At 40.4% G+C, this 26687-nt stretch overlaps 1 protein-coding gene across 10 annotated transcripts in view; it reads left to right on the top strand.

Moving 5' to 3' along the window:
- Positions 1 to 26687, top strand: part of RBMS3 (RNA binding motif single stranded interacting protein 3) — a 716669-nt gene that overhangs the window by 438846 nt on the left and 251136 nt on the right. For all 10 annotated transcript variants that reach the window (XM_074575088.1, XM_074575087.1, XM_074575089.1 and 7 more), the window contains one exon: positions 12570 to 12661. In XM_074575088.1, the coding sequence (XP_074431189.1) occupies positions 12570 to 12661 (92 nt within the window). The remainder of the gene's footprint in view (positions 1 to 12569; positions 12662 to 26687) is intronic.

The following is a 26687-nucleotide window of genomic DNA, read 5'->3' on the forward strand; positions in this document are numbered from 1 at the left end:
ACAAATAAGAGAATATTATTATGTCTGAATTGTCCTCACTTTCATTTTTAGAAAGAATATTTTAGCACATAAATTCCTCCTCCCTCCCATTTATCTTCTATTAGTAAGCATTTTAATGCATACCTTTCTCTAAACTGGCTTCGTGGGGTGAAAGTTGTTATCCGTTGTATATTTGGCCTTTCCTTGGCAATATATGTCAATGAGTTTGCTCTTTAGTTAAACCCTTAAGGTTCTCCAGAGACCCTAAACAAAATGTTTTTACATTCAGAAGGTGCCTGAACATTTAGAAAGAGCTACTGAGGATAGTCACTACTGATGTAGCTCCTTGCTGGTATTATTATGATCTGGATGCAGGCTTGGACACGTCAGTCAGCGTGATTGGCAACACCTACCTACCTCTCTCTTTCTAAGACATATACCGGATTTCCCATCTCATCTGTAATGATACTGCTACCAAAACTCCCTCGATACCTGCTTGTTACACAAAGTTGGAAGCATTAGGCAATTACACAGAAAGTTAATTAGATGATCCGGAAGATTGGATTGTAAGAAACAGGGAACAAATCCAGTAGTAAAATCATCTACTTAGGAAGTTGTAGGAAAAACTCTGCGTGGGAAATTGGAAGCTTATCTATAGCAAATAAAGCAAAAGGGTGACAGAAGTATTAGATGATCTTGTAAGAGTCCAAGCCAAAAATTGGCACAGCTATGAAGGCAGCAAATATGGTAAAAGGATGTATCAGGTGAGATCCTTCCAGTAGGTAAAGGGTAATATTAGAGAAATTATGTGAGTCACTGGTGTGAACCCATGTGGTCATCTAGTGTAGGATTATAGTCATCCACTTTTCCAGAAAGACCCAGAATGTCTACTCCAGTACTGTATTTGTGCTTTCTCTCTCTACAAGCTGTGTGAAGGCTTGTTGTGGACATGAATTTCAGTGTGCAAGAAGCTTCCTACACATTGGCATTTGTGCACAGGGAATTGTCCTTCTGCTGGTTTGACCTCCTGACGCCTCACAGTTGTCATCCAGGTGGCTTCAGTACAGCTTCCAGTTAGCATCCCTCATCATACCTTTGTGGTGCGTGATTGCCATGTAGCGTGCCAGCAGGTGATTTTAAATGCAAGGTGACAGTCATAACACTAAATAGCTACCAAGAAAGAAAGAAAGGAAGGAAAGAAAAGAAAGGAAGGAAAGAAAGAAAGAAAGGAAGGAAGGAAAGAAAGAAAGGAAAGAAAAGAAAGGAAGGAAAGAAAAGAAAGAAAGAAAGAAAGAGAAAGGAAGGAAGGAAAGGAAGAAAGAAAGAAGAAAGAAAGGTGCTCGCTTAAGATTAAAACATATTATTCACTTGAGGTATGTGATTTGTAATGATAGGAAAACTTCTACAGGTTCAGAAATTCAGATTAGATTAAAAGCCACCATTTCAACCACTTTATCTCCATCTTCCACTTACCTAGATTGTACAGCTATCTTGAATCTGAAAAATAGATTGGAGATCTTGAAAAGAGATTTTCTGATGTGATTTCTTCTCCATTCTTTTTTTTTTTTTTCTCAGCCTGGAAAACTAATAGCTGTTTCTGGGGTACCATAATAATAGCATTTTTGAACTTCAGGCTACAGATAAGTGCGGTAGATATGTGAGGAGAGGCTCTGAAGGTGCAACTGGTATTTAACCACAAAAGGATCTGTTGTGGAAGAAAAAGAACACCCTATAAACAGTGATGGGCAATATAGCTATAACACTGTAGGGATACTTAAATTCTGATTCTCTGAAATACTGTGTAAGACCAAAATCGTACGGCACCGCATCTGCACAGTATCTTTAACACAGCTTTTTTTCTGACCTGTGTTGTAGCTTATCCTGCTCTGTGCTGCCCATCCCTGCTGTGCTTCCGCTCCGCAGCACAGGTGTAACACTAGTTGTGACCACCAACTATTTCTTGAAAGCACACTACCCTCTTGCTCAAAAGGTCGTTGGTATTTTAGCATTATGGTGATGGTGGTATCAGGATCCTTTTCTTAGTATCAGAGTCATGAAATATTCAGAAGGTATTGCTCATCTCCCCCTAAAGCTCCAAGACATCATGAGTGTTGATGGGTTGGAATAGGAGCTCTTTGCATGTTATCCAAAACATTTATCATAGCAAAGGTTGACATGCCAGAATTGGCCAACTGGCATGAAAAAAGCATTTCACTTCTTGGGAAAGTGCTATCACTTTGCTGCCTTTTAGAAACTATAGTTGTTTTCTGAATTACAAGTGGTTTGCATAAAGAACATAAATTGCTGTGCTCTTTATCACTGCTTACTGTATGACAAATACACAGTCCAATTTTTCAAGTGTGGTGTCTTGAAAATGAATGTGTATTTGAAATGAAAACCATTTCAGTACTTGAGCATCCTCCCTCTGGAACAGGCTGGATAATAACATGTTCATCACCTTGGGTTATTTTAATATTTCCTGAAGCCTGCACAAGATGCTTTCTATTTTCTTGTCAAAACATACTGAAATGAAAATTATTTTTAATAAAGTACAGTAATCACAGGGTGATCACCAAGCGCATCTTCTCTTGTCAGATTGTTTCTTCCTACTTGCGAGTACTTGCAGTTACTTAATGTTATGATTGCCGAGCAATCCAGCATCGGGAGGAGGATAATGGAATATTTCATTTCTGACAAAGAGCACTGGGTGATACAGAATATCCTCCTTTGCCTCCTAGAATAGTATCATTGTTTAAACCTAGTGCTGGAAGAGTTGACTGCTGAAGGACTTCATTTTTTTCCCCCCAGTATTTCATTGCGGTCCTTCGTAGGTACCGTAGGCTGAAAGCAGAGCTCCCGTTGATATTCTGTTTTTTCCACAGCTGTGCAGAAATGCCTGCTGGAGTGCCATGCCAGATACCATGCCTGAAAAGTGCGAGCATGACAATATTAACATTGGTTTCTAACTAGTCAATGGGACCGTGGAGTTAGTCTCATAGCTTCTTAGGTTCCTTTGGTGAGCAGCTGGTGGATAACTTGCTTAGCTTTGCTTAAACTGGGGTCCAGTATTTAGAAGAGAAAATTGCCTGTCTACACAGGCGCTGGGAGCTTTTGGAGATAATGGCTGAATAATGTTTTTTCTAAACCGTTTCTGTACACCAGGTTTTTTACTCAAGTCGCTCAGCTCTAAAATAAGTGATGGACAAATCTCAAGAGATTTGGTTTCATATCTTACCCAAACATTATCCAAGCTAAGTAAAGCTCTGGAGTCTGCATAACTGAGCATGAAACCTCAGAAGAGCAGACTTTCTCATGAGAGTGTCAGTGTTTCCTGCCGGCTGGAAATACCAAGAAAATAGTCTTTCTTGTGGTATTTTGGAACTTCAGCATCTGGACGTTGCTGTAATCAGAGAGGAAAGTGAATATGAGAAATAATTGTTTAAAAAGCAAACCCTTTTTCGATTTCGGGTGTGAGGTTCCTTTCCAGTTTTTCAGTGAAGGTATTAATTGATCTGAAAGTAGGAGATCTTAATCTGAAGCTGCAAGTTCTGGCTGTTTTGTTCTCGGTATTGCAAAATATTATCACTTGTGAGTCACCGTGTATTTCTTCAGTCAAGGGAAGAAACTGCTATTGTATCCTTCCCTCCCTTCTATGTAAATATGTAACCAAGCACTGCTCTTGGAGTACTTGTTTTTTGGGAGAACATTCTGCTTTCTTCTGTCACTGCTTCAAGTGTGAAATTTAGCTCAGCAGTAGAGCCACAATGCATGTCTTATGCTAAACAAGTCTGGTAAAGATAATCCTTATGATTACATTATATAACTAATACACCGGTAAAAAATGTTACGGTACTAAATGACTGTACTATGAAATCATATATTGGTTTGTATGGAAAATTATAGATGTGAGCTATCCCTGTATTTAAAAATAGAGTTAATCTTCATTTTAGATTTTGACAGTGAATCAATGGGACTTGCAGAGAGAGTAACTTAAAAAGTTAAAGATGGAAAAGTCTGTTTATCTCTTGTCCTTCTGCCACTGCAAGGTTTACAATATGTTCTCTTCTTTATTCAGTCCATATTTAGTAACTCGAGCAATGAGTTTTCCATCATTGGCTTTGTATGATTAGTCCAAGTTCATGCTGTTTGCAGAATACCAGGAAGTATTTCTCAACTTCCCTCTCGGTTTATTTTCACCAACGTTTTCGTTCTTTGACAAGTCCTCACGAAGTCTTACGTCTCAGTGTTTATGCTGGTCATCCGCTGCAATTTAGTTGCCCACAGGTACTCACAGATGTGCTCACTCACATCTGGGTTAATTTTTAAGGCCCTAAACGCTTGGAGTGTTGTTAGGGATAAATAGAGTTCTGCCATCTGCAAAATCTCGATTTTTGTGGCTGTATTTATGCTCTTTCCAGAATTTTCTCCAATTTGCCAGTCTTTGTGGTTCTGAATTGCCAAGAATGCAGTGTAAATGATGAGGGGGGGTAGTCAAGTGCGATATCATTAGGTTGATAGGTATATATGCTAAATTTGTACTGCTCACCCCTCTCCCCCTTGCCGTTGTTATTGCAACCATATTTCAAGGAGGTTTTGTCAGTTTTGAGGTCTGCTTCTCTTCTTTCAGAGAGTAAGTTTTCAGAAGGATTACTTTCCAGAACAATACACATACATATGCATGTGCATATACATATAGTTAGTTATTTATTAAATAAGCGTTTCTTTTGCACATACCAAAATTTTATAGGTTTCTTTGTACTGTTACCTTTACTTGTTGGAAATTGCAAAAATGTTTCAATTTAGTAACATTTTAACATATAAGGAAAGATCCTCATGAGTTCCATACTTCAGGTTTGCATGTAAATAATTATCATTAATTAGTTCTGCAACTAATAATAACCTGCATTCATATACACTCTGTTTAAATCAAAGTAATTGAATGTTCAAATTAAGAATGTGTTTGCAAACAGATGTCTAAAAATTGTTAGTTACCTATGGTGCTGTTTTTCCCTGGTTCTGTTGTTATAAAGCGGATTGAAAGATGGCAAGAGGTAAAAGAAATCACTGCAGAAACATAATCAAAGTGACAGTTTTGTGCCGTATTTCCATATCAAGCTAAAGCAAACAAAAAACCTCAGCTGTATATGCATACTTAACAATGTAGGTGTGTCTCTGGGGAGTGATCTGAAATGAAGGGACTATCTTTTCTTTCTCGCATTTAAGACTCTCCATTTCCAATTATTTTCCTAACTATATATTAGCTGGTTTAATTAAAAGGTGATGATTCACCACTTTCTAGCCACTGAGAACATTTTTATAAAGTGGGGGTTTAAAAATAGTAATAATGTAGACTATTTTACTATTACTATGAGCATTTGGAACTGTAGGAATATTTTAGCACAATTTGAGCAATGGAAGAAAAAACTGCGTTCAGTAATTTTGTGTCCAAGGGTGTTTCAACCCCTTTGCTTGCTAAGTCTAATTTTCCAAGTCTTATAAGACTTTAATTTGATTCTTTATCTGAGCATAAAACAACGTCTGAAAATTGCAAAGTAAATTACTGGATAATCACTTTTTTGTGGGCTACCTGATTGTCAGAATGAATACTGCCTTTTAAGAGACACTCTAAATAAGTGCTGGGCAAAAATGAACTTTACAACTTAAATTGACTTAGGTTCTCATGAAATCCAAGTGTTTTCATCTAAGCGTGAAGGAGAAATACCCCACTGATTATTATATATTTCCTTAATTGTGTATATATATTGGTGGTTGTGTAAAAACTTTGTGCCAGTGTCTTCAAATGTATACATCTATGTATACAGATAGGTCTGGAGGTGAGATCATAAAGTTAAACAAAAATATTTATGATAAATGTATTTTATTTCATGGTTTCCCAATTCAACAGGTAGTTTAGACTGCTGCCTCTTCTCTAGGCTGATATTCCTCTCCCTCATCACAGCCACTTTTGGGAGTGATTTTATATTTCCAAATTCTGAGCAATGTTAACAAAAACACTAGTGAAATAAAGCAAGCATTGTCTTAAGACAACTGTGTCCTCCTTTTTGTCCAGAGAACCGACACTTTTTGAAGACCCAACATGAATAATATGTTCAGTCTTACCTGTTCTGGATTTCAGATCTGATATATTGAATTCTAGAAGGCTAGAAACAAGGACTGGGAACTTCCTTATGTTAAAAAGATGTTGTATCCCGATAGGAAGCAGGGTTCCAAGTGGTCTGGTACATCAGACCTAGAAAACCGGTTTTAGGTATAACAAAATTATAATTATGCATAAGCAACTTTGGGTTTATCTTGAAAAACAAAATTCTCCACTATTATGTAATTTTATGGGAAATTAACACAAATTTTATGTGGCCAGAAAAAGTCTTTATGCCAAAGTCAAACACTCCAAGGTGGGAGAATGGCAGATCCTGCAGGGAGACCTGTGGGAGTGAAGGCTGCGTGGGGCAGCCGTCAGGCAGCACCTCCCCTCTGTCAGGCTGGACATGTTCTTCTATTGATGCAAAGTTGTAAGCTTACAGAAACAAAGCATTAAAACTTTTGATGAAGTGAGTTTGTTGACTTCAGTGGAACAGGAAGAGCTCCCCCGGTATGTGTGAGCTCCCCATTGGTTATATTTAGATACTTTTTTAAAAAATAAAAATAACAAGATTAGTTACATGGACACATTGGTTGAATTAATACACAGACTCCACGCCAGCCTCCTGACTGGGTGCATCAGCTGTCATATCTCCTTTCTCTGTGCGTGTGTGTGTTGTTGCAAAATGCGGAGTACTAGCTGGCTTGAATTCAAGTGATTTAAAGTGGCACCTGATCAGAGACCAGGTGTGGTGTTTGTCCCTATGGCAGGGTGAAGCTGAGAATTCACCAGCTCCAGCTTATCCTCCCTCGTTCAGCTTCAGCTGCCTTTACGGAGCTCCAGTTCAGCTGCATGCCGAGGCGCTCCGCTTCGCACTTCTGGGAAAGCACGCTCCTGCACCTTGTTTTTAATTTTCTTTTCACCTGGGTGATCAGGACAGCGCTGGGATGGGTGCAGAGCTGTGGCTGTCTGCGTGGTTGCCCTTTCACAGCCCTTGGTGGTCATGGGGCTGCGGGCCAGCCGGTTCAGGGGGGCAGCGCCAGTGGGAAGGAGGGAGCCACTGGGAGGACCTGGGGACGTGCGGTTGGGGCAGGATGGCCGGCAGAGCCAGGCTGGCGTGAGTGCAGATTAGTTCAGCGGCCATGACAGCTCCCTTTCCGATGGCATCAGCAATGACGTCTGCTGACGAAAAAAGTGTTCTGTGCAAAAAAGTGCCATGAGTGTGCTGGCTGGAAGTACTAATTGAGGGACTGAACTTCCAGGGTACCTTGAAACCTCCGTTCCCATTCACTTCCAGTAACAAATGCTGTTTTCAGCTGCAGCAGAGGAGCCGCCAGGCTCCAAAAAGGCAGCCAGGCCCTGGCTCCTGTCACTATGCGAGTGGAGCTCCCCGGAGGCGGACTGTGACGCCCACGAGTGCTGGTGGGAGCAGGTCTGTGCTGTGTGCCACCCCTCCGGCACTTGGCGGTAATTGTGGGAACCGCAAGTGGCAGTCAGTCCCTTAAATTATTTGGCATTACCCTTGAGTACCTGATCAGTCAGGGCAATTCGGAGTTTGATGTCTAAGAGCTCTACACACCTGCAATTACTTAAATCCACAAAATTGTACCCATAGGTATTTGCAGGCACAAAAATGTTGGCATAAAATTAGAGGCCATTTCCTAAAACCTGTGCCTAAATTTTGATGATATACTATATGAGGGGTTGTTATTTTGAAATGGATTTGCGGAAAGCAATTGAAAATCTCCAGGCATCCCATCTGTGTTTAAAGTAACAACAATAACAAAACTTTAAATTAGCATAGGAGATTTAAGACATTTCAGGAAAACATTGATTAAATCTGCCAATGAAATGAATGTGTTTGGCGAGTGACCTAATTAGTGTATACTTGGTTCTTTTTCACTGCACTGCTTACCACTAATTGCTGTTCTGCTGGTCTTCTCCTGACAAGTAAGAAAAAACAAGGATGAGGGATTTGTTGAGGAAATAGTGACATTCAGTTTTAATTCATTTGAACCTGCTGCCAAGCTTAATTATGGAACTGAGAAACTGAGACTGGGAGGCCCCCAGCCGTTTAGGTTATAGGAGACGGAGATGTTTAGTATCTGCCAGTGTATTTGGGTAGCACTTACTGCAGCTAGCTATAAACTTGTGCTTGCTGATGCTTAGCTGTTTTCTTTCCCCCACAGGTACAGAAACACTGGGTTTATTCCTTAAATTTAATTATTTAGCTCTAATGGCATCGGGCCAAAACAAAATTACAGGCATTTTATTTCTTAGAGGCAAGGTTTAACAATTAATTTGGATAGTCTTGTCCTGGGGTTTTTTGTGTCTGTTTTTGAGTGTACAAACTAGTAATATGTCATTTCACATGAAAACCTCGGGATCCTGCAATACTTGTAGCAGTGGAGTGCCGATGTCACCCTCAGTGTAAGTACACTTGAGCTGAGGGGCTCACGTTAGCGATAAATTGAGTTCCCATCTCTTGAAGCAGCAGGGGATAACGCAGCTTTCCCTGTTGCATTTGGAGCTCTTAAAGGAAAAGGGCAGGATGCTTCGTGAAAAAAGGGGAAATAGTTCTGGTTTTGGTTTCCTGTGGTGGTGATGGATTCTTGTGAGCAGAGTCTGAAGGTCCCAGTTTAGACTCCGCATGCATTTTTCATGATGTTCTGCATAAAAAATGGGGGGGAAAAATAAAAATAATCCATTGACCAGAATGTTTACGAGGCAGTCCACACACAAAAAATAAGAAGGAAAGAAAAAAAAAAAAAGCTGTGGAATTTGAGGCTAGCGGAGGGTGGGGCTGGTGGGGCTTGCACTTGTTTTTAAAAGAGCAAAAAGAAATGTAGACGTTTTCTTAGAGCAGCAGTGTCCCATTGGCAGACTCTGGTCTGAATCCCTCCTGGGGGATGCTTCCAGCCAGCCGGCTGCCTTTTCCCAGGAGGAGCCAGGGAACAGTCGTCTGAGCAGGGATGGGTGCCTGAGCAGCCAAAGCCACCCGTGCTGCACCTGAGCCCAGCTCTGCCTCCCTGAGCCCTCTCTGGCCACAGCCTGGGCAGGAGGGAAGGACTCATGGCACAGGGAGTCTGGGGATTCATTTATGCTACGAGTAGAGCTGGAGGGGATGTCCCAAGACCCCTCTTTAGCTTCTGTGGGGACTAAACTTGGTGTACCCTGAAAAGTATATAGACCAAACCAAACCAAAACCAAAGCAAACAAACCCCACCCCCCTGCAAAACCCAAACAAAAAAGCCAGAGCTACTCTGTTAGTGCTCCAGACCCCAAAAATGAAGTGAGATTATAAACAAATGAAATATGTTAGTGTTGGTCACCAACATAGGCTATAAACATCTACATGGAACAATGTAAACTGTGCAAAAAGGCAGCATGCCTGGTTTTCTGTTATATAGGATTGCAGGGTTCTTGTAAGGATACTTGAATGCTGAAACAGCCTGGGAACTTGGCCTCCCTTGCGGCAGATTGATGTTCTTTGGACGGGTTTTCAGCCATGGAGTGATTTTGTCCTGATGTTCTGTGTGTGGTGGAGAGAAGTGTCGGGAGGGGGGAGAGCCAGAAAAAGATACTTGGAATGAAAATGAACTTGAGGGAAGGAAAAAGAGCAGTTCTGCAGTGAGGCTGGGAGTAGTAATACTAGAATGCATAATGGGCAACTGAAGATGCAAGGGGTTTTTTTGTCTCGAGACTCTCACTGGTTATATAGTGCCCATTGAATAAATGTTTAGGAGATATTTGTGGCTTTAAATATTATGGACTGATGTTAATCTTCAATAATTCATTCTGTTAGATATACCTGATCTCTATAATACGACACCAGAATATTCTTACACATTTTGGTTTACGTTTACGAGCAATACTAAATTAGATGTGAATACTTACTGTGCTATCTAGAAAGTCATATTAAAAAATCATTTCCCTCCTATTACTGCATACGTGAATCCTGCGCTATACAGTGATGATAAATATTAAAAATTCTTACTCTATTATCTGTTTTGAATGTCAGTAATAAAACCTATTTGTGCACTTCCACCTCAGTTTTTGGGCATGAACATCGTGAGAAATAAAAAGAAATTTAGTCTCCTGAGATGAGCACCTTGCTATTCTAAAAAATAATTTGCTCTGTGTTTGATCCAGGACATCCCATGACTTCCCGAGGCATTTCAGGTTTCTCACTTCGCATGTCTGGCTTCTCGTCAGGGTCTCTCATTTAGCAAGATGGAAGCTGCATCCAATTGTATCTCCTCCTTCCTCCCAGTAGCTGCCCTCTCAAAGGGCAAAGGCATGGGAGAAATCCAGGAAGGGCTCTTGCTCTCTTGTAGCAGGCTTTTTGGTTCAAAGCATCATCAGCTTCACTGCCTCTCTGCAGTGAAGAGAGAGCTTGGGTAAGACTGCAAAGCAAAATGCAATGTAGAACAAGACGATTTAAAAATGACACACTCAGTAGCAATAAAAAGGGAAAAATCAAAGGGGGAAATCTGAGCAGGTAAAATACCCTCCACCTCCCCTCCAAGTTGACCAAACTCCGGTGCACTTCTTCATGGTAGTGTTTATTATTAGATCTGCTGTCCCAGTGTACAGTTGTTCAAGGCTTTCCCTCAATTTGTAGTGATGCGCTACCAAAAGATTAACTCAAAACACACACAAAAAAAAAACAACGCAAAAAACTGAGGGAAGAACAGAAAAGTTCATATCTTGGCTTTGTTATCAAAATAGTGCTTTTCATACTCTTTAAGTAAGTCAGCTGTTTCTTTAACAGTTTCGGATGTTTCTTTTTTCTGATTTCTTTTTCATTTTCTTAAAACTTTGTGAATGAGATTTAAGCCAAGAAAACCAAAAAGTCCACGTGAACAAAATTCTTTCATCGTTGGACTAACCCCTGCATCAAGTAATGCATACATGCCAAAATAATAAGAAAGAGATGTTTATAACTTGGGGGGCAAGGTGAGCACAAGCATACACTCTTATACCTAGATTCGGTGCAGAGAGGAAGGCAATAAGGCCTCCCAGGAGCAGGAAGAAAGGCTGGCAAAAGACATAAAAACGGATACTGCAGGAAAGCATATCTGTGGTCGCCTTCTGTGTGATGTGTATTGACCTAGTAAACGGAGATGTCTGCAAAGGAGCTGCTATGCTATAAATATGCTTGTGCTAATATTGTTAAAGCTTTCAGGCAGTTCAGTTTCATCTGTACGGCTTCCCAGGGAAATGCCAAAGAGGTGGCCCCTGGCCACAGGTTGTCCGAGCAGCACGTGCCTACCTGCACTGCAATAGCTTAATACGATATAGGCTGAGGTTTTCAGAGGATTCCCTGGATGGATTGTGGAATATATGCAGCTGCCTAAATAGGTGCTTGGCGAGATTTTTAAGTCTTCCTAACTCTGTTGAAATCTTTATGAGCAAGATGTTTGAATGCTGTTGAAGATCAGAGATAGCTAAGTGCTTAGAAGTTGTGGAAAGTCCATTTCTTGTCCTCTTTGCCCTCCTTTGTATCTTTAGGAAAATAAAAATACTTCCAGAATTGTTGATATCCAGTAGGAGCTGAACAGCACCGTTCTTGCTTGAGCATACCAAGTCTTGCTGGTTAAAGGAAGAAAAAAAATGGAGAGGGAAGAAGAGAAGATAGGAATTGACTGGCTGATTAATAAACTAAGCTAATGCTAATACTGGGAGTAGGAAAGCCACTTAAAAGCAGCCGATTATCCCTTGCCAATCCCTAAGATCTAACCTCACTAAGCTGCTGTTCAGATGATACCCTGAAGCAGTTCCTGGTAGGGACCTGGCTCTTGTTCCAGCAGAGAGGGCGGCGAGATGAAAGAGGTGTGGTTTAACCAGGCTTTGACTTTATTATCTTACCATCTTCTAGAGCTATCTGGCAGTCACTTGTAGAGTGCAGGTTGCCGTTTCTCCCTTAATTGCTCCCACCTGCTGGAAAACTCCCTGCCCTTACACAGATGGCCCCAGCCTGCTGCAGAGGCTCGCTGCCCTCCTCTTCTGAAGCTTAAACCTCCTATGGGTTCAAGGGAGGGGGAGCTTTCTCGTGAAACTAGCCATTGCAAGCTGTAGCTTTGTATATTGGTTTAGGCCGTGCTGCTGCATCCTCTTACAGAAGAGATGGGGCAGCACCAGAGCCCTGTGAGCCAGGGACCCCTCCTGCTACCACAGCCCCCTCCTGCTGCCAGGGACCTCCTATGTGTTAGGACAGATAAAGAGCTGCCTTCTCTCTCCATCTGCTGCACACCTTCCTGTACTTGAAAGCTTCACGTCATTGTGTTTCCTTAAACCCCACTAGGTTTATGAGGACAAGTGTGAGAAATAGAAGTGTGATGGCTGATGGTGGTGGTAGTGCTACCAGAAGACTATGAGACAATGTGAGAGAATGGGAAGGGTTTCCTTCTTTATGAAAATAAAGTCTTTATCTAGTGCATACACATGGATAATAATGAAAATGTCTATTTATCTGTTTGTTTTTCAGGTTACGGTTTTGTAGATTTTGACAGTCCGGCAGCAGCACAGAAAGCAGTAGCATCTCTCAAAGCAAATGGCGTACAGGCGCAGATGGCAAAGGTAAGAGCAACCATGTTATTACAGGATAATCTGAGCTGTTGGGTTAAATTTCCGAGAGTTTGCTTTGCTCCCATTTTTCTTAAGGTTTTGGATTGCTTAGTCCAATTATTTTTTGTCCTTTGGCTTCAGCGCCTTATTCATCCTGTGGTTTATCTGTGTTCTTGAGAGCTGTGTCTCATGTGATGGGTCCTGCCCTGATACTCTCTGCCCGCTCTGGAGCGGGTTAGAAGATGGAGAGCGATGGAGTGGCAGAGTGGTTGGAAATGCCTTTATGCTGACTGCAGGGTGAAAGAGTTGTGTTTTCTTCACCTCAGAGTTGTCTTCATTCGGTTCCTTAGCCTTGGAATAGTTATTCTTTTCTGACATGCCTGGTGGGCTTCTCTGAAGGAGTGATTGACTGAACATAAGGAAAGTTTGATTGATCTGCCTTGGTTTGGCTTCTGCTGTCTTTTTATTTTGAGGACATAATGGAATTGTAGCAGGTTGCTGAAAGAATAGTTGCTGGAGGTTGTCTGGAGGTGACTGGCATCGGTTGTTCAGAGAGGCTGCAGGAGCCATTGCTGTACATCTTGTAGCAAGCACGGTGAGCTCAGATACTCTGGTTCTGGAATTGTCCTTTGTCCCCAAGCAAAGGGGCTGATGAGGAGACGGGGTTAGTAAATGACTGTCATGTGCTCTGGCTGTTGCCTTTCTGAAGGCATAATCACGTGCCTTTGGGCTCTAGACTGTGTCAACCAGCAAAAATAGCTGTTGCTTTGTACTTTCAAAATGCCTTGCCCTAGAATCACAAAAAGCCCTTAATATTGCCTGATTTAGTCTCTGCAGAAATGATGCCGGCCTAGAATCTCAAACAGTAAAAACAAAGGCAAATCAATTAATAAACATCACACTTGAAGATTCCCATTTAAAGGAATACTGGTGATTTAAACCTTTGTTTTTCAACAATATCATACTAAAAACATATGGGTTTTTTTTACGAAAAAAAATCCTTGGTGCTAAATGAGGTTCTTTTGCCTTCTGCTGAATTACACTCACTGTGCCTTAAAGTAGCTGGAAGTCATCCTTGTATTTCTGTTTAGCAGTGCCCCATGATGCAAGCTAGGCTGTTTTATCGGCTCTTATTTTTTATCGCCACATGTCAATAATAACTATTTGCTTCAAATGGGTAAAAGATGGCAAGCTGAAGAATGTGAACACCAGCTAAGGACTGTGCTATTTTATTTCTCAGATATACTGCATCTCCTTGTTCAAATATAGGCAATTTCATGTATTAGTCAAGCTGTGAAAAAGAAACCAACGTTTTGTCCTGGTGGTTGATCTCAAATAGCCATTTCCGGGGAGGAGTAGATTTCTAACTACGTAAGTCTATAGAGTTGTAGATTTAAAATTAGAGATTTAAAGATAGGATTAAAAGATAAATCTATATTTGGTATTCTCGTCATTCAGAACAATGAACAATTGCATGAGTGGAAATATCAAAACAGAAGGTGACTTAAAATACTGTGTTTTGGATTGTCCAGTGGTTTCTGAGGCCAAAAGCAAGGGTTAATGCTTTCAGAGTGGGAAGGGCTGTACCAACCACCAAGGTCTGTTTTCTGGGGAATCTGTGGTGGGAGCAGTTTTTTGCCCTTTGTGATTTTGAGGTGGCTGATGTGTACATTTTGTTTGCATAAGGCTAACTGTATTTTTATTATTTAACCATGGTGCCTGAAATCCCAGATAGGAAAAGTCAGTTGTATATTTATCTTGAACTATCAAACGCACTGAAAAGAACCTATCTCTGAAAAAAATCAAAGTATTCAGAAAAAAAGTGGATTCAAAGGAAATTGAGACGACTCTACACAAAGTACCTCACATTGCTGAGAAGGCAGGGCCTGGGAAAGCAAATCTATCTGGAGAAACATGTTAGGTCTTGCAGATGTTGGAAGCCAAGTTGCATAACAGGACTGAAAGACAACGTTACCTGCCAGTGTCTGAATTAACAGTGAGGGCTCAGAAGAGGTTTGAAGAAAGAGGCTGAAGAAGAATTTAGTCTCCACTTCTGGAAGTTTATCCGGAGCAGTTTTGTTTCAAGGACTGCTTTAATTAGTGGTGAATGGTGGCTATCAAATGGAATAAAAGAAAAAAGAGTAAGTGTGAAGAAATTGCCTAAACCTTTTGCATGCAATACCTTGAAAAAATATAGTCAGTGTCCTGTAACTTCTGTTCTGCATTGCAAAGCAGTGAAACTGCCTGTGCGGAGGGCCAGGAGGAGACTGTAACTTGGGTTCAGCAAATGTCAAAAATCTCAGTCCAGTTATGGATGCTTTTGAGTAAAGGTGAAAGAGGCATTGGCCAGCTTTTGCTATGCGCTGGCCTTCTCCAGTAGCGAGAGAAAGTATGCTGAAGCGTCGGTATAGTCTGGGATGTTTTCCTGGAGAGAAATCTTGCTCGGAAAGAGAAGTTCTTTCTCAGTTTTAACACAATATAATTTTTCTCTGAGAAATCCAGGAATCTTCTTTGAAAAACAAAAAGCAGAACTGAATCCCCACCCCTGTTGGCAAACAGAAGTATCTTGTGGATACTTGAGTAAAACATACTCATTTTATCGATGCTTAAATACAGCCACCTCCCTCATTTTTATAGCCTTTGGACACCCTTTTGGCTGATTTTGTTTCAGAGTGCTGCCTCTGGAAGAAGGTTAGACTCTGGTGGATCGGTGCTCCAAGTCCCATCACTGTTGGAAAACTTGTTCTGTCGAGGTTAATACACCCCGTAACCCTACGCAGGGAAAAACACCATTAAACGTGTTTGAATCCCTCTTTTTGTTCTCTTGGATGTTGCTCAGCCTGATGCAAAGGAGTCAGGAGAGGATTCAGCTGAGGGAGAGGAACAGCAGTATTATGCCTGCAGAGGTAGTTGTGGTGGCTGGGAGGTGAGGCCTCATGGGCCTGCTCGGCGATGACCGCCTGCTCGGTGGGATGAGGACTCTTGCAACCATGTGAGATCCAGGCTCTTGTACACGCGTGTGTTCTCACCTTGTCTCTTTAGCATTTCCCTTACAGGTACTCAAAGCAGAAGTTTTGACTACTGCCGTTGTCCTATGTTCAATGAAGTTCATCTAAGTTGTCCATTGTTTTCCAAAGTCCTTATTAATGGTTTCATTTATGGAGAAAAAATAATGCAATGGAGCTGCTGAGTGGTGGTTTCTCAGCTGGCCTGGATCATTTTACTATGTGCTTCCTGCTTGCCTTTGGAAATAACTCAGACATACAGATTCATTTGTATGTACGTAGTGCCTGCTTGTCCAGGCTGGTAGAGTCTGGGTGGGTTTTGTTTTTGTTTTCCTACTAAAAACGGCACAACTGATATGTCGCTGAGTAATCTCATAGGAATTGTTGATTTGGTTGTCTCTTTTTGCTAGGGACTACACAAGCTCAACACAGAAAAGACAATGCTTATGTGCATGGTTTATATATTGGTTTCAGTTTTTCCATCTGCTCTTTTCATGCATTTTCAAGAAAAAATGTTATAGATGGAACATGGAAAATTAATAAGGAGAATCTTAGTAATATAGGAGTTGGCTCACACAAGTAGGCAAGGAAGATAGTACACATGGAAAAGGTATCAATGCTCTAATGAAATCTGTAGCCACATCTATTCTTGGGATTTGCAGTAGTCCTTCACCCTGAATTACACATTCATGATGACACTTCTTAATCTGTTCTAGATATAAACTTTTAATGATATCAGGGAGTCTAAATCACCTGAAGAATCAATAGAAGTTAGTTATCTAAATAAATTGGAGGGTCTGAACTTGTGTCAACCCTGAAGTTGGTGGACTTTACAATTGTAGAATGAGTTTATACATTCATAGGCATTTTTGGGTCCTCTCTACCGTCTTTTATGTCTAGTTCTAGTCTGCTCTAACATCATGTCAAGTGGAAGTTCAGGCAAAGATAGGTTCTTGCAGAGAGTGTGTAATATCTTTATTATCTATTAGCCCATCAAGAATGTTGAAACAAACACATTCGCCAAGGATGCGTTTTCAATCCTGCTGAGATTCCAAGTGCATTTTTTAGGTTTAATAATGATGCTTATTTGTATTTGATGATGCATATCTTCTCTGGGCTTTCCTTTTGTATATATAGTGCGTTTAGACATCCTCAGTACCTGTGCAAGTAATGTGGAAACTAAAAAGATATTTAAGCAGTGTTGGCAGTTGTCTAAATCCAAGGAACATTTCTTGACTACTCTGCTGCAGTAATTGCCATCCAGAGGGTACACTGAAGGAGCTGGTTCTGAAAAAGGACTGTGTCGATAGGCTCTGATATGTTTTGCTTGACAAGGGTATTACAGAAGGTGATTTTGCTTCTTGTGTGATATCTTTTCTCATCTCTCCATCATGCAGAAGCTTAAATACAGGGAGTAATCACCATCTAGGTGAAGCATAAAAGGGAGCTGTTTCCCACAGAACAGAGCCAAGTATAAGAGCTTCTGAAGATGAACAGAGAGATGGTTGGTCTATAGTTAAATAGACAGTTTTTCTCCAAGGACGATGGAAAAGAAAATCCCACAGAAGAATCTTCTTTATTTTCCAGGCTTTTGCATAGGTTTCAGGAATTGCTCTGGTATGAGTCAGCTGACCAAATAAGTCCATTCTGCCTGCTCATTTTTCAGATTCATTTTATCTTCTTTTTAAATTACTTCTTTTTTTTTCTCTGTCATATATCAATACTCTAAAGGGCTGTTCCTTAAATGGAAACTGCAGAAAATGGAAAGACTCTTCAGTGAGAGCCCTTCATCCTAATATTTTTTTAATCTAGATTTTGAATGGAAAATTATAATTCTCTGTATTTTGCAGTTTAGAAGTTCATGAAAATATTTAATAAAAATGCTATCCTTACAAAATATGATATATGACCTATACAGGGAACATCTGATACACTGAATCCCACAAGCAGATTCTTAATTCATGATAGAAATGTCTGAAAATTTTAGCTAACCAAACTTCAGGATACTTTTTTTTGCGTTCTTGGACAATATTTGTGGATAGCAGCCTCATTGACTGAGTTAACTTTGCTTCTGATACCAAAGCAGGAGGCAAGGATTTTTAGAGTTCCATATTGAAATTGCCAGGTTTCATTTTAATCCCATTCTTTAATTATCTGATCTCCCACCACCCCACAAAGCAAACTGTTCTATGAAGCAAAATATTTTGTCGGCTCTTTAAAATTATTTTCTTCGTTTGCTGCTAGAACAGGAGTTGGTGACACTGGAAACCTCAGCGTGCTCAGCAACGTAGGAGAAGCTGTCCTTTGCTGACTCTGGCCACCTTCCACGTCGTTCCGAATGAATTGCAGAACCAGGCATGGGCTGCTGCTTCACCACTTGTCAGAGACATTTGGCACAACTGAGTGTGTGTGTGTGGAGTGCTCTGCAGTGAACGCTCCTTTTATCTTCCTAAAACGTTAACTATCTTTTCTTGTGTTTGTGCACAGTACATACTGACTGACCAATCCTGAATCGATTAACAATCCTGGGTTAAATAACAATGAAAAATTATAGCTTGGAAGAAGTGAAAGGCGGTTCAGTTTACATTTGTAAATTACAGCTGCCAGTGTCTCTCTCATTAGTTTTCTTTTACCAAGTGAACCACAGAATCATAGAATCATAGAAGGTGTTGGGTTGGAAGGGACCTTTAAAGGTCATCTAGTCCAACCCCCCTGCAGTCAGCAGGGACATCTTCAACTAGATCAGGTTGCTCAGAGCTGCATCAAGCCTGGCCTTGAATGTCTCCAGGGATGGGGCCTCCACCACCTCTCTGGGCAACCTGTTCCAGTGTTTCACCACCCTCATTGTAAAGAACTTCTTCCTAATGTCTGATCTAAACCTCCCCTGCTCTAGTTTAAAGCCGTTGCCCCTCGTCCTGTCGCTACATGCCCTTGCAAACAGCCCCTCCCCAGCTTTCTTGTAGGCCCCCTTCAGGTACTGGAAGGCCGCTGTAAGGTCTCCCCGGAGCCTTCTCTTCTCCAGGCTGAACAACCCCAACTCTCTCAGCCTGTCTTCATAGGAGAGGTGCTCCAGCCCTTTGATCATCTTTGTGGCCCTCCTCTGGACCTGTTCCAACAGGTCCATGTCCTTCCTGTGCTGAGGGCTCCAGAGCTGGACACAGTACCATGCCAAAGGAGTTCTACAGAAGCAATAACCACAAGCTCAATAGCTTCATATAGTGCCACTTATCAATGCCATGCCCTCCTCATCCTTTCTCTCCTGATTACCTGTGTTGTTTTGCACAAACTGTCTTTCACTCATCTAATGGGGAATCGTAAGTTTTCCAGCTGGCGCTGGCCCTTAAATGCAGGGTTTGTAAATGCATGATATTTTTTTCATTCCTTAAAGGATAGTGATTGGTGAAATAAAGACATTGAAGAGATGCTAAAATATTTGTTTGCATCAGGTTTTATCACAAAATTTCTTAGGAAATCTTAGGAAGATGTGCCTTTCCAAATCGGAAAGTTTTTTTCCAGATGAAACACACTCTAAATGCAGGATTCAAATCACAGATGTGCTATAGCAAAGTGTAACTTTAAATTTCAGAAAATCTGCAGTAGCAGATGATTGTGACTTATGAGCTTCCTAGACAATCAAGACTAGCTGTTTCTTACAAAGCTGCTCACTGCTTTAATGTGATGGATTGGGGTGATAGCAAAGATACATGACCCTAGTGGGAGGACTTCATAGCCTCATCTAGCCTGGAAAATTTCATGCTTCTACCTGAGAACTATATGGTAGCAAATGTAAAATGAGCTTATGATCCTGTTCCCGCTTTCAGATGCACGTTCACAAGCCAACATAGAATGCATTAGCTGGAGCCATTCTTCCATTCTTGAAAGCAGAACATCAAGTAATCCTGGGGATATTAAAATCCAACTGTCCTTTCACACTTGCATGTATTGCTCCTAAAAACACATAGGTCCGTATGAATGGGGATGTGCATCGACAGTTCTGTACCACACCTGCCAAATTTATATACAAAAATTTCTTTGGGGGGTTTCAGAAGTGCTTAACTTAGCATAATTCTACTCTCTAGAAGTGAAAGGGACTTCATTGTTGATTAATGGAGAGGAATTAGGTCAGTGCTATGTTCCTTTGTTCCCAAAAATCTTAGCTCAGCACCTTTCTTAACCACTAAGTTAGCTTAGAAAATTTTACAGCGCATACGATCATGTTTGTTCTCTAGATATCACCTTAAATAGACCTTGCCATGGTATTTTACTTCCCTTTTCAAGCGCTGCTTTAGTTTCTAGATTAACTTGAATTTTTTCATACTGTAACTTCATCTAAGATTAAAACATTCCTCTGCCTTTGAAAATTGCAATGTAAATAATCAGTAAATATATCCACCTCCATGCTACTAATGCCCTGCACCACAGAGCAGATGCTGATAAGTGAAAGATGTAGCCAACTTTTAGGCTGGAGAATAGTGGAATTACTGGGTTCTTTTCGGGTTATGAACTTCAGCCAAACAAGAATTGGCCTTTTTTCATAAATACACATTGTTCTCGACTTTCCTCTGACTTGGAACACATTTGAATTGGTAATAATACAGCTGAAATCCACAGAGCTTTGGCAATTTAAGCCGGCGAGAAGAATGGGGCTCCCTATCTTTAGCGCTCACATAGCTATACATCTTGGAAGCTCTTACACACTCTTTGCAAACCCTTTATGTTTGCAGAACAGGAAATCTGAGTCCTGCAAATGAGTTAAACGCTGGAGTCAGATTCATTCTTTTTTCCCTCCATACTCAGGAAACTCCAAACGCCCCACGGAGGAGTTATCCGACCACAACTATGCAGCTTGGGAATCTGCAGCTCAGACTGAGAGAAACTATGTTCTAAATTCAGTAAGCACATCTTTACTCACCAGGAAAAACCCAGTGCACTCTGAAATGATCAAAAAACTGTGGTTTTAGAAAATATTACTGTGGTAGAAAATGGACGTAGCCTTTCTTTCGTGACATACCATTTAATCATGTTCTTCTGTAGCTCAGCGTGAGGACAATGCTTTTGTAAGGTGAGAAACAAGAAATCATTGTATCTAGCGTGCTTCCTCAGGAGGAGGAGGAGATGATTCACACGACCACCAGCGGGAGGATATGTGCATGTTTTTTGGGGTACGACTTAGTCTGGACCGAGACACAGGTGTGAAAATCAGACCACTTGCAGATTATTTTGTTTGATTTGGAAAGCAGGTGTGCAAACTTTAGCATTTCTTCGGAGCTGATGTGAGTGCCTGTGTAACAACTCATCAGCCTGGAAATACACAGGTGCATATTCTGCCGGTAAACACAAATCTACTGGTAATAGGCATAGATATTCCCTGTGCACATATGCATCACCCTCTGAATATCTAAATCTTACTGTATTAGTGAATACTCTGCTTGTTATTTCCTTATTAATGAACGTTTCCTATTCAACCAACATGTCTGAGTGGTTTGGCGGTAATCTAAATAAATTTAGGTTTCGATGCAATTTTGTTCACTAATGAATGATAATTTCTGTCACTGGAAAAAACCTTCTATTTTTCCATTGTATAAAATTATCAGGTTAGGCTCTCCTCATGATACATGCAACAAACAAAGTCATGATGGCAGCTCAATGAATTTTTTATTCCTTGGACTTTCCCTTTATGTATTTGTGCTCAAAAAGGGAGGTTATTTGGGCTCAAAGAGGGAGGTTATGGTGATATGAAGGGTTGAATTCTATTTGCAGTCATGTTTGACTAACTTTGATGTGATCAAAAAAATGGTAAGTGACATAAGAATGTAAAACTGGTCATATCGGGCCAGAACAAAGGTCCCTCTGCCATCATATTCTCTTTCTGACAGTGCGCTATAGCACTTGCCAACAGAGGAGTACAAGAACCAGGCAAGCATCTGAGGATACTTCCCCAGAGCAGTCTCCCAGCCTCTAGCAATTTGCACTTTGGGGTTTCCTGAGCTTGTATTGAATAGCCTTCTGTAGAACTGCCTCCTCACCCCCAAATAATTTATCCCGCCTTTTTTACACTTAAAAAGTTGGCAGCGCAACATCCTGCCCTAAGAAGTTCTTCAGTTTAACTATACGTTCTTCGAAGAACCGTCTCCCTTGCTTGCTCTAAACCTGCAATGTTGATTTCATTGATTGCCTGCTAATTCGTGTATTGGAAGAGACAGAAGGCTCTTGTTCCCTATGAATCTTTTTCATGCCACTTACGATTTTATAAAATGCAATCATAGCTTCCCTTAATCCCAGTTCTTTTTCTGCTTTTAAGAAAGATGTGCCAGGATGTGCATGTGTAAATAAGGATGTGGTTCTTAGAAGCAGGGAGCAGTTGCTAAGTAATGAACATGAAGCATGGTAAAGTGTTTTTGTAATCCGAGAGTGCAGCTGATGGGAAGCTTAGAGGGTCATTTAATATCAATATGCTGGACATGAGTTGAGTATTGCTAATTCTGCGTAGTGCTGCAGCCTGGGAAATGGGAAAATGGACACACAGAGGAAGAGTACATTTAGCTGATATTGGATATTTTGTAAGGTGTACCTCATTTTGTACAAGGATAAATGCACATATCTGATTAAACCTAGGAAGATCAATTTTTTAAATAAGAACTGTCAGCTTTAGAAAAAAATGTACCCCAAAATAATTGAAGTGTTAAAAAAAAGGAACATAACTATTCCTTTAAAGCAGCAAGTGAAAACAGTACAACCCCGAATATGAGGACATATTTTCAATGTTGTGTCAAAAGGAAGTATACCCTAGAAAATCCTATATCTGTTCATAAATAAGGCAAGAGAAATGCCCGCCTTAGATTCTGGGATTGTTTGATCTCAGCTTTCCTTAAATCTTAGATCAAATTAGTGTCTGTCATATGGCTGAACAATATCTGAAACTAATGTCACCAGTAGATCAGCATCTGGCCAATTCTGTCAGCAGGCTTGAGGACATTACCTTTGCCAGGTACCGTCAGTACCCCTGTGCTCACTGTATCTTGCGCTCACTGCTTGGGCACGATGTTACCAGCAATGCTTCAGCATGCACCTTCATATCTAAAAGGAGGAAAGGACTGCAGCAGATCTCATGCTGTGTAGAGGAATCCTTATTTGGAAGGACTTATGTTAAATGCTATTCTGTTTTCCCTAGTGCTCACGAAGGAAAATGACCCTCTTATGAGCCATAGTCCAAAATGGTGGACACACAGGAGAACCTAGGGGCCTTAAATTGCCAGTTTCTCTAGATGTGAAGGCAGGAGGAGTCTTTTATTCCCAAGAAACCTAAACAAAGGTATGTCCTGGGGACCTGGGAGGTTTACACCTGCCAAAGATGGCCCTTACACTGCAGTAATGGAGGTACAAGGCTTGCTTCCTCTACTGAGCCTCATAACTTTGCAGTCTCAAAACCCATGAAGAACAATGAAGACTTTGATGTAGCAGCTGTAAATGCATTTTTGTCATTGGAAAGGTTGGACCTCCCTATGGAACGGATTTTCATAATATTTGATAGGTGGTATATTTTCCTCATGTTAGAATGGATATAACTTTGCTTATCTGGGTGCCAGTAAGTAACAAAGCAAAGTGTGTTCAATAATTACCACTCATCAGTTATCTGCAATCTTGGTATTTTTATCAAGATTCAAAGAGGAAAAGAAATAGTGAAGAAAGGGAGTATGAGATGTTTTATTTTAAAGTCGGAAAATTTTGGAGTTTGTATAGTTAAGGCTTGGTGCTGGAAAGCTTGACTTTGAATTCCTCAGAACAAGTGGACATACCTTTCTGAGAGTTGTTACTGAAATTCGTGCCTGAGACATCATTTCTTCATGCAGTTAAATCATTCTTGGTTCTTAAATGCAGCTGACAGACAGGTAAAGAAAGACAAGACACCTTGAAGAAAAGCTTCCCCATCTTCAAAGGTGTCTTTACCACTTTACTCTCCCACTCAGTTAATACACAATGCTGTTTTAGTGCAGTTCTGTCTCTGTATGTGGACATGTTTTTTTAGGATGTGCATGCATAGTTGATAAGTATTCAAGTAAGTACATTTATAGAGGATCATTTAGAAATATTCTTGAGAAAATTTTATAATGTAATGCAATTCTCATGAGTAGGAAAAAGTATTACAGTGGTATTTTTATAGTACGTACTGTTGGAGTGGGACTATTTACTAGTAATTCTTCTAAGCACTGGGAATAAAATGCTGTGTGTTTTTTTTAGGAATGTGCTGTAGAAATAGGAAGGAAATGGGAGGTAAATTAAATCCTGGTCACATTCAGACAGTATTTTTTCTGCCTGTCAGCAAAAACTTGCAAAAAACCAAAACAACAACAAAATTGTAAAGTCTGAGATGAAATTTAGTGATTTACTGTCTACTTTAACTGTGCCTGTGGCTTGAAGTAGAGCTACACAGCCTCAGGGTTTCCCAGATATTTCCATAACTTATTTGTCCACTTTGCATAAAAGGTTGTGATCCCACCATTTATCTAAACATTTTCCTAGTCACCTACTCCAATTATAGCTTGTTATGGAAAACCAGGACTATCATTTATACAGTTCTGTTGCTTGATTAGAGTGATGCAACACAACGTAGCACGTAGAGTCAGTGCAGGGAGAATCTTTGCAGTTTCTTAACTTCCAAAAAATCTTTTCGCTTGCTTAAAAATTGTGCATCAGTGAAAGGTCACTTACTGCTATTAGCATGACCTAATTCACATCAGACTGCCTTCTTACTGTACAGCACATTTCAAGTAGTAACATGGTGGGTTTGGTAAAAGAGCTCGAACTGCTCCAAACGAGGTGGAAATCTGGCTGTAACGGGGCCGCAGGGGTCTCACTGCCTTGCCCTCCCTCCTGGGGCTGCTGTGTCTACGGTAATGGAAATGTTTCCCTTTCAGAATAAAAATTTCATTAGCTAAAATACATAATGGCTCTCTTTTCTATGATCAGTCTTCTAATTCTTCTTGAAGTCTGGCTTTCTATGTTAAAAAGGAGTGTTGTATGCAGGCTCTGCTTTGCTTGAAGTTCAAATAAATAATTTCATCTTGCATGATTGTGCTATTGCATGCTGTTCGCTTCTCTTGAGTACATAAGTAATTTCCAGATTGGCTTATGGGAGTACATTGAAGAGGCTGGACATTTTGTGTCAGTCATCAATTAGATTAGTTACCAGGGTACCTCTCTGCACTCCTGTAAGTGGCTATTGTACTGCCTGTCTTTGATCACAAGACGTCTGGGAAGCCTGGTGCAGGCTTATCTAAAGGACATGGTCTGACAAAGTAGCAACTTGGGCACTTTTCTCCTGGGAGCGTCATCTAGTATCTTATCCTTTACAGTGGATTTTACTAACGGTTTCTCCATTTCTTTGGTCAGAGGTCTTTTGAACTTGTAGTAGCTGAGACCTGGAACGCTTTATACTGTGATGAAAACCTCTCACAAAACAGAGCCCCCTTATGTCATCCTGTCTTAACGGTCCATAAATCAGATGAGGCATTGAGTGATACCTGTAAATACTGTTTATTGCCTGTTTGCTGGTAACCTCTTCTATGTCAGTCTTTCACATAATATTCTGGAAATTTTTCCTAGTGTTCTTTGCCTTCAGCAAATGGTTTTCCTTCTGTAACATCCATATTTGTTCACATGCAAGTGCAGTCCTTTAATTTTAGTCTCCTCCACCTCTGTCAATCCACATGAAGCATTTGTAAAGCAAAATGATATCCCGTTTGCATCCTTACTTTTGCTATTGTAAATACACCGTATTCTTTTTGAGATACACCTGCACACTTATCACCATCCTGCTGCAGTTATGTGAATTTTGGATCCAAGCTGGCTTGCATCTGGCTGTTGCATGAGGTGGGCAAAGTGAAGTGGTGTTTTTAGGAGAGACCAATTCTTCTTGTGATATTCCACTGATCGATAGCGCTTTTCTGTACCTTTTCCGCTTACGATCCATCTTTCCTGACCGTGGTTGAGGAGAGCTGTACGTTATTTTTCAGAGAAGGTCTTTGCAATGCTGTAGTACCATCTCTCAATTGGGCAGTACCTTGCCTAATATGTATATTTTACTACCTTTTAGTCAACTGATGAGCACCCTAGAGTTTGCAGCAGAAACTCTTATTTTTAGCAAGTGTATAAACTGCATTATCTTGCATGTTGCAGTATTAAATTTCATTTGCTCTTTTAAAGTTAAATCTCAGAACGCTTTACCAGGTTTTGAGTCAAATGCAGTTGTTATAAGTGCAAGTTTTACAATGAACCTCCAAGCGTTTGCAAACGTTCACAGCTAAAGATCTGCTCTTCGGCTTGTCTTTTGTGATTATATCAACTGGTTGGCTGTTGTGACAGCTCAATATCATCAGTTGTGCTAGAAAAGTCTTGCCCAGTGTCCTAGAGCTTATTTTCCATCTGTGTACAATTCCAAAAATATAGTAAGCTAAATAGGAGATATAGAAAATCAGTTCAATATCTGTGTTTCTGAACTTCAAATGCTTTCTAAAATGCTACATTTCACAAAGAAAAGTGGAAATTAGAAAATGCCAGTAGAGGGTAGAGGAGTTTGTAACATATTAAATCTTGGTATTTTTGCTCTAAGGGACATTTACTTCAATCATGATAAAATCTCACATGCTTTAAGAACTGAGGATTGGGTTCCATGGGGTCAGCAGGTTTTTATTACCTTTAAGATTATTTTTAAACAAAACCCACCAACAACTTTGTTTTATCTATGCAGATATTTCACTGCTAAAAAGTTTTAACGTGAAGATAGAATGGTGAGAAATATAGGCCTGAGTTACAGATCTGTAAGAAGCAAATGGGTATTTTACTACTTCTCCTTTCATGTTTTTGGTTGTTTGGGTGGGGTTTTTTTGTTAGAATTACTGTTCACATAAATATTACATTGAGAAAAACCTTGAGACATGCAAAACATATTTGCTAAGAGAATGATCTGCCCTGTTCAAATTGGCACTCCTGAGAGATGCACTTTTGAGATATAGTTGTGTCTAATATGTGATTTA

The sequence above is a fragment of the Larus michahellis genome, chromosome 2, assembly GCF_964199755.1.
Source record: "Larus michahellis chromosome 2, bLarMic1.1, whole genome shotgun sequence".
NCBI classification, from domain to species: domain Eukaryota; kingdom Metazoa; phylum Chordata; class Aves; order Charadriiformes; family Laridae; genus Larus; species Larus michahellis.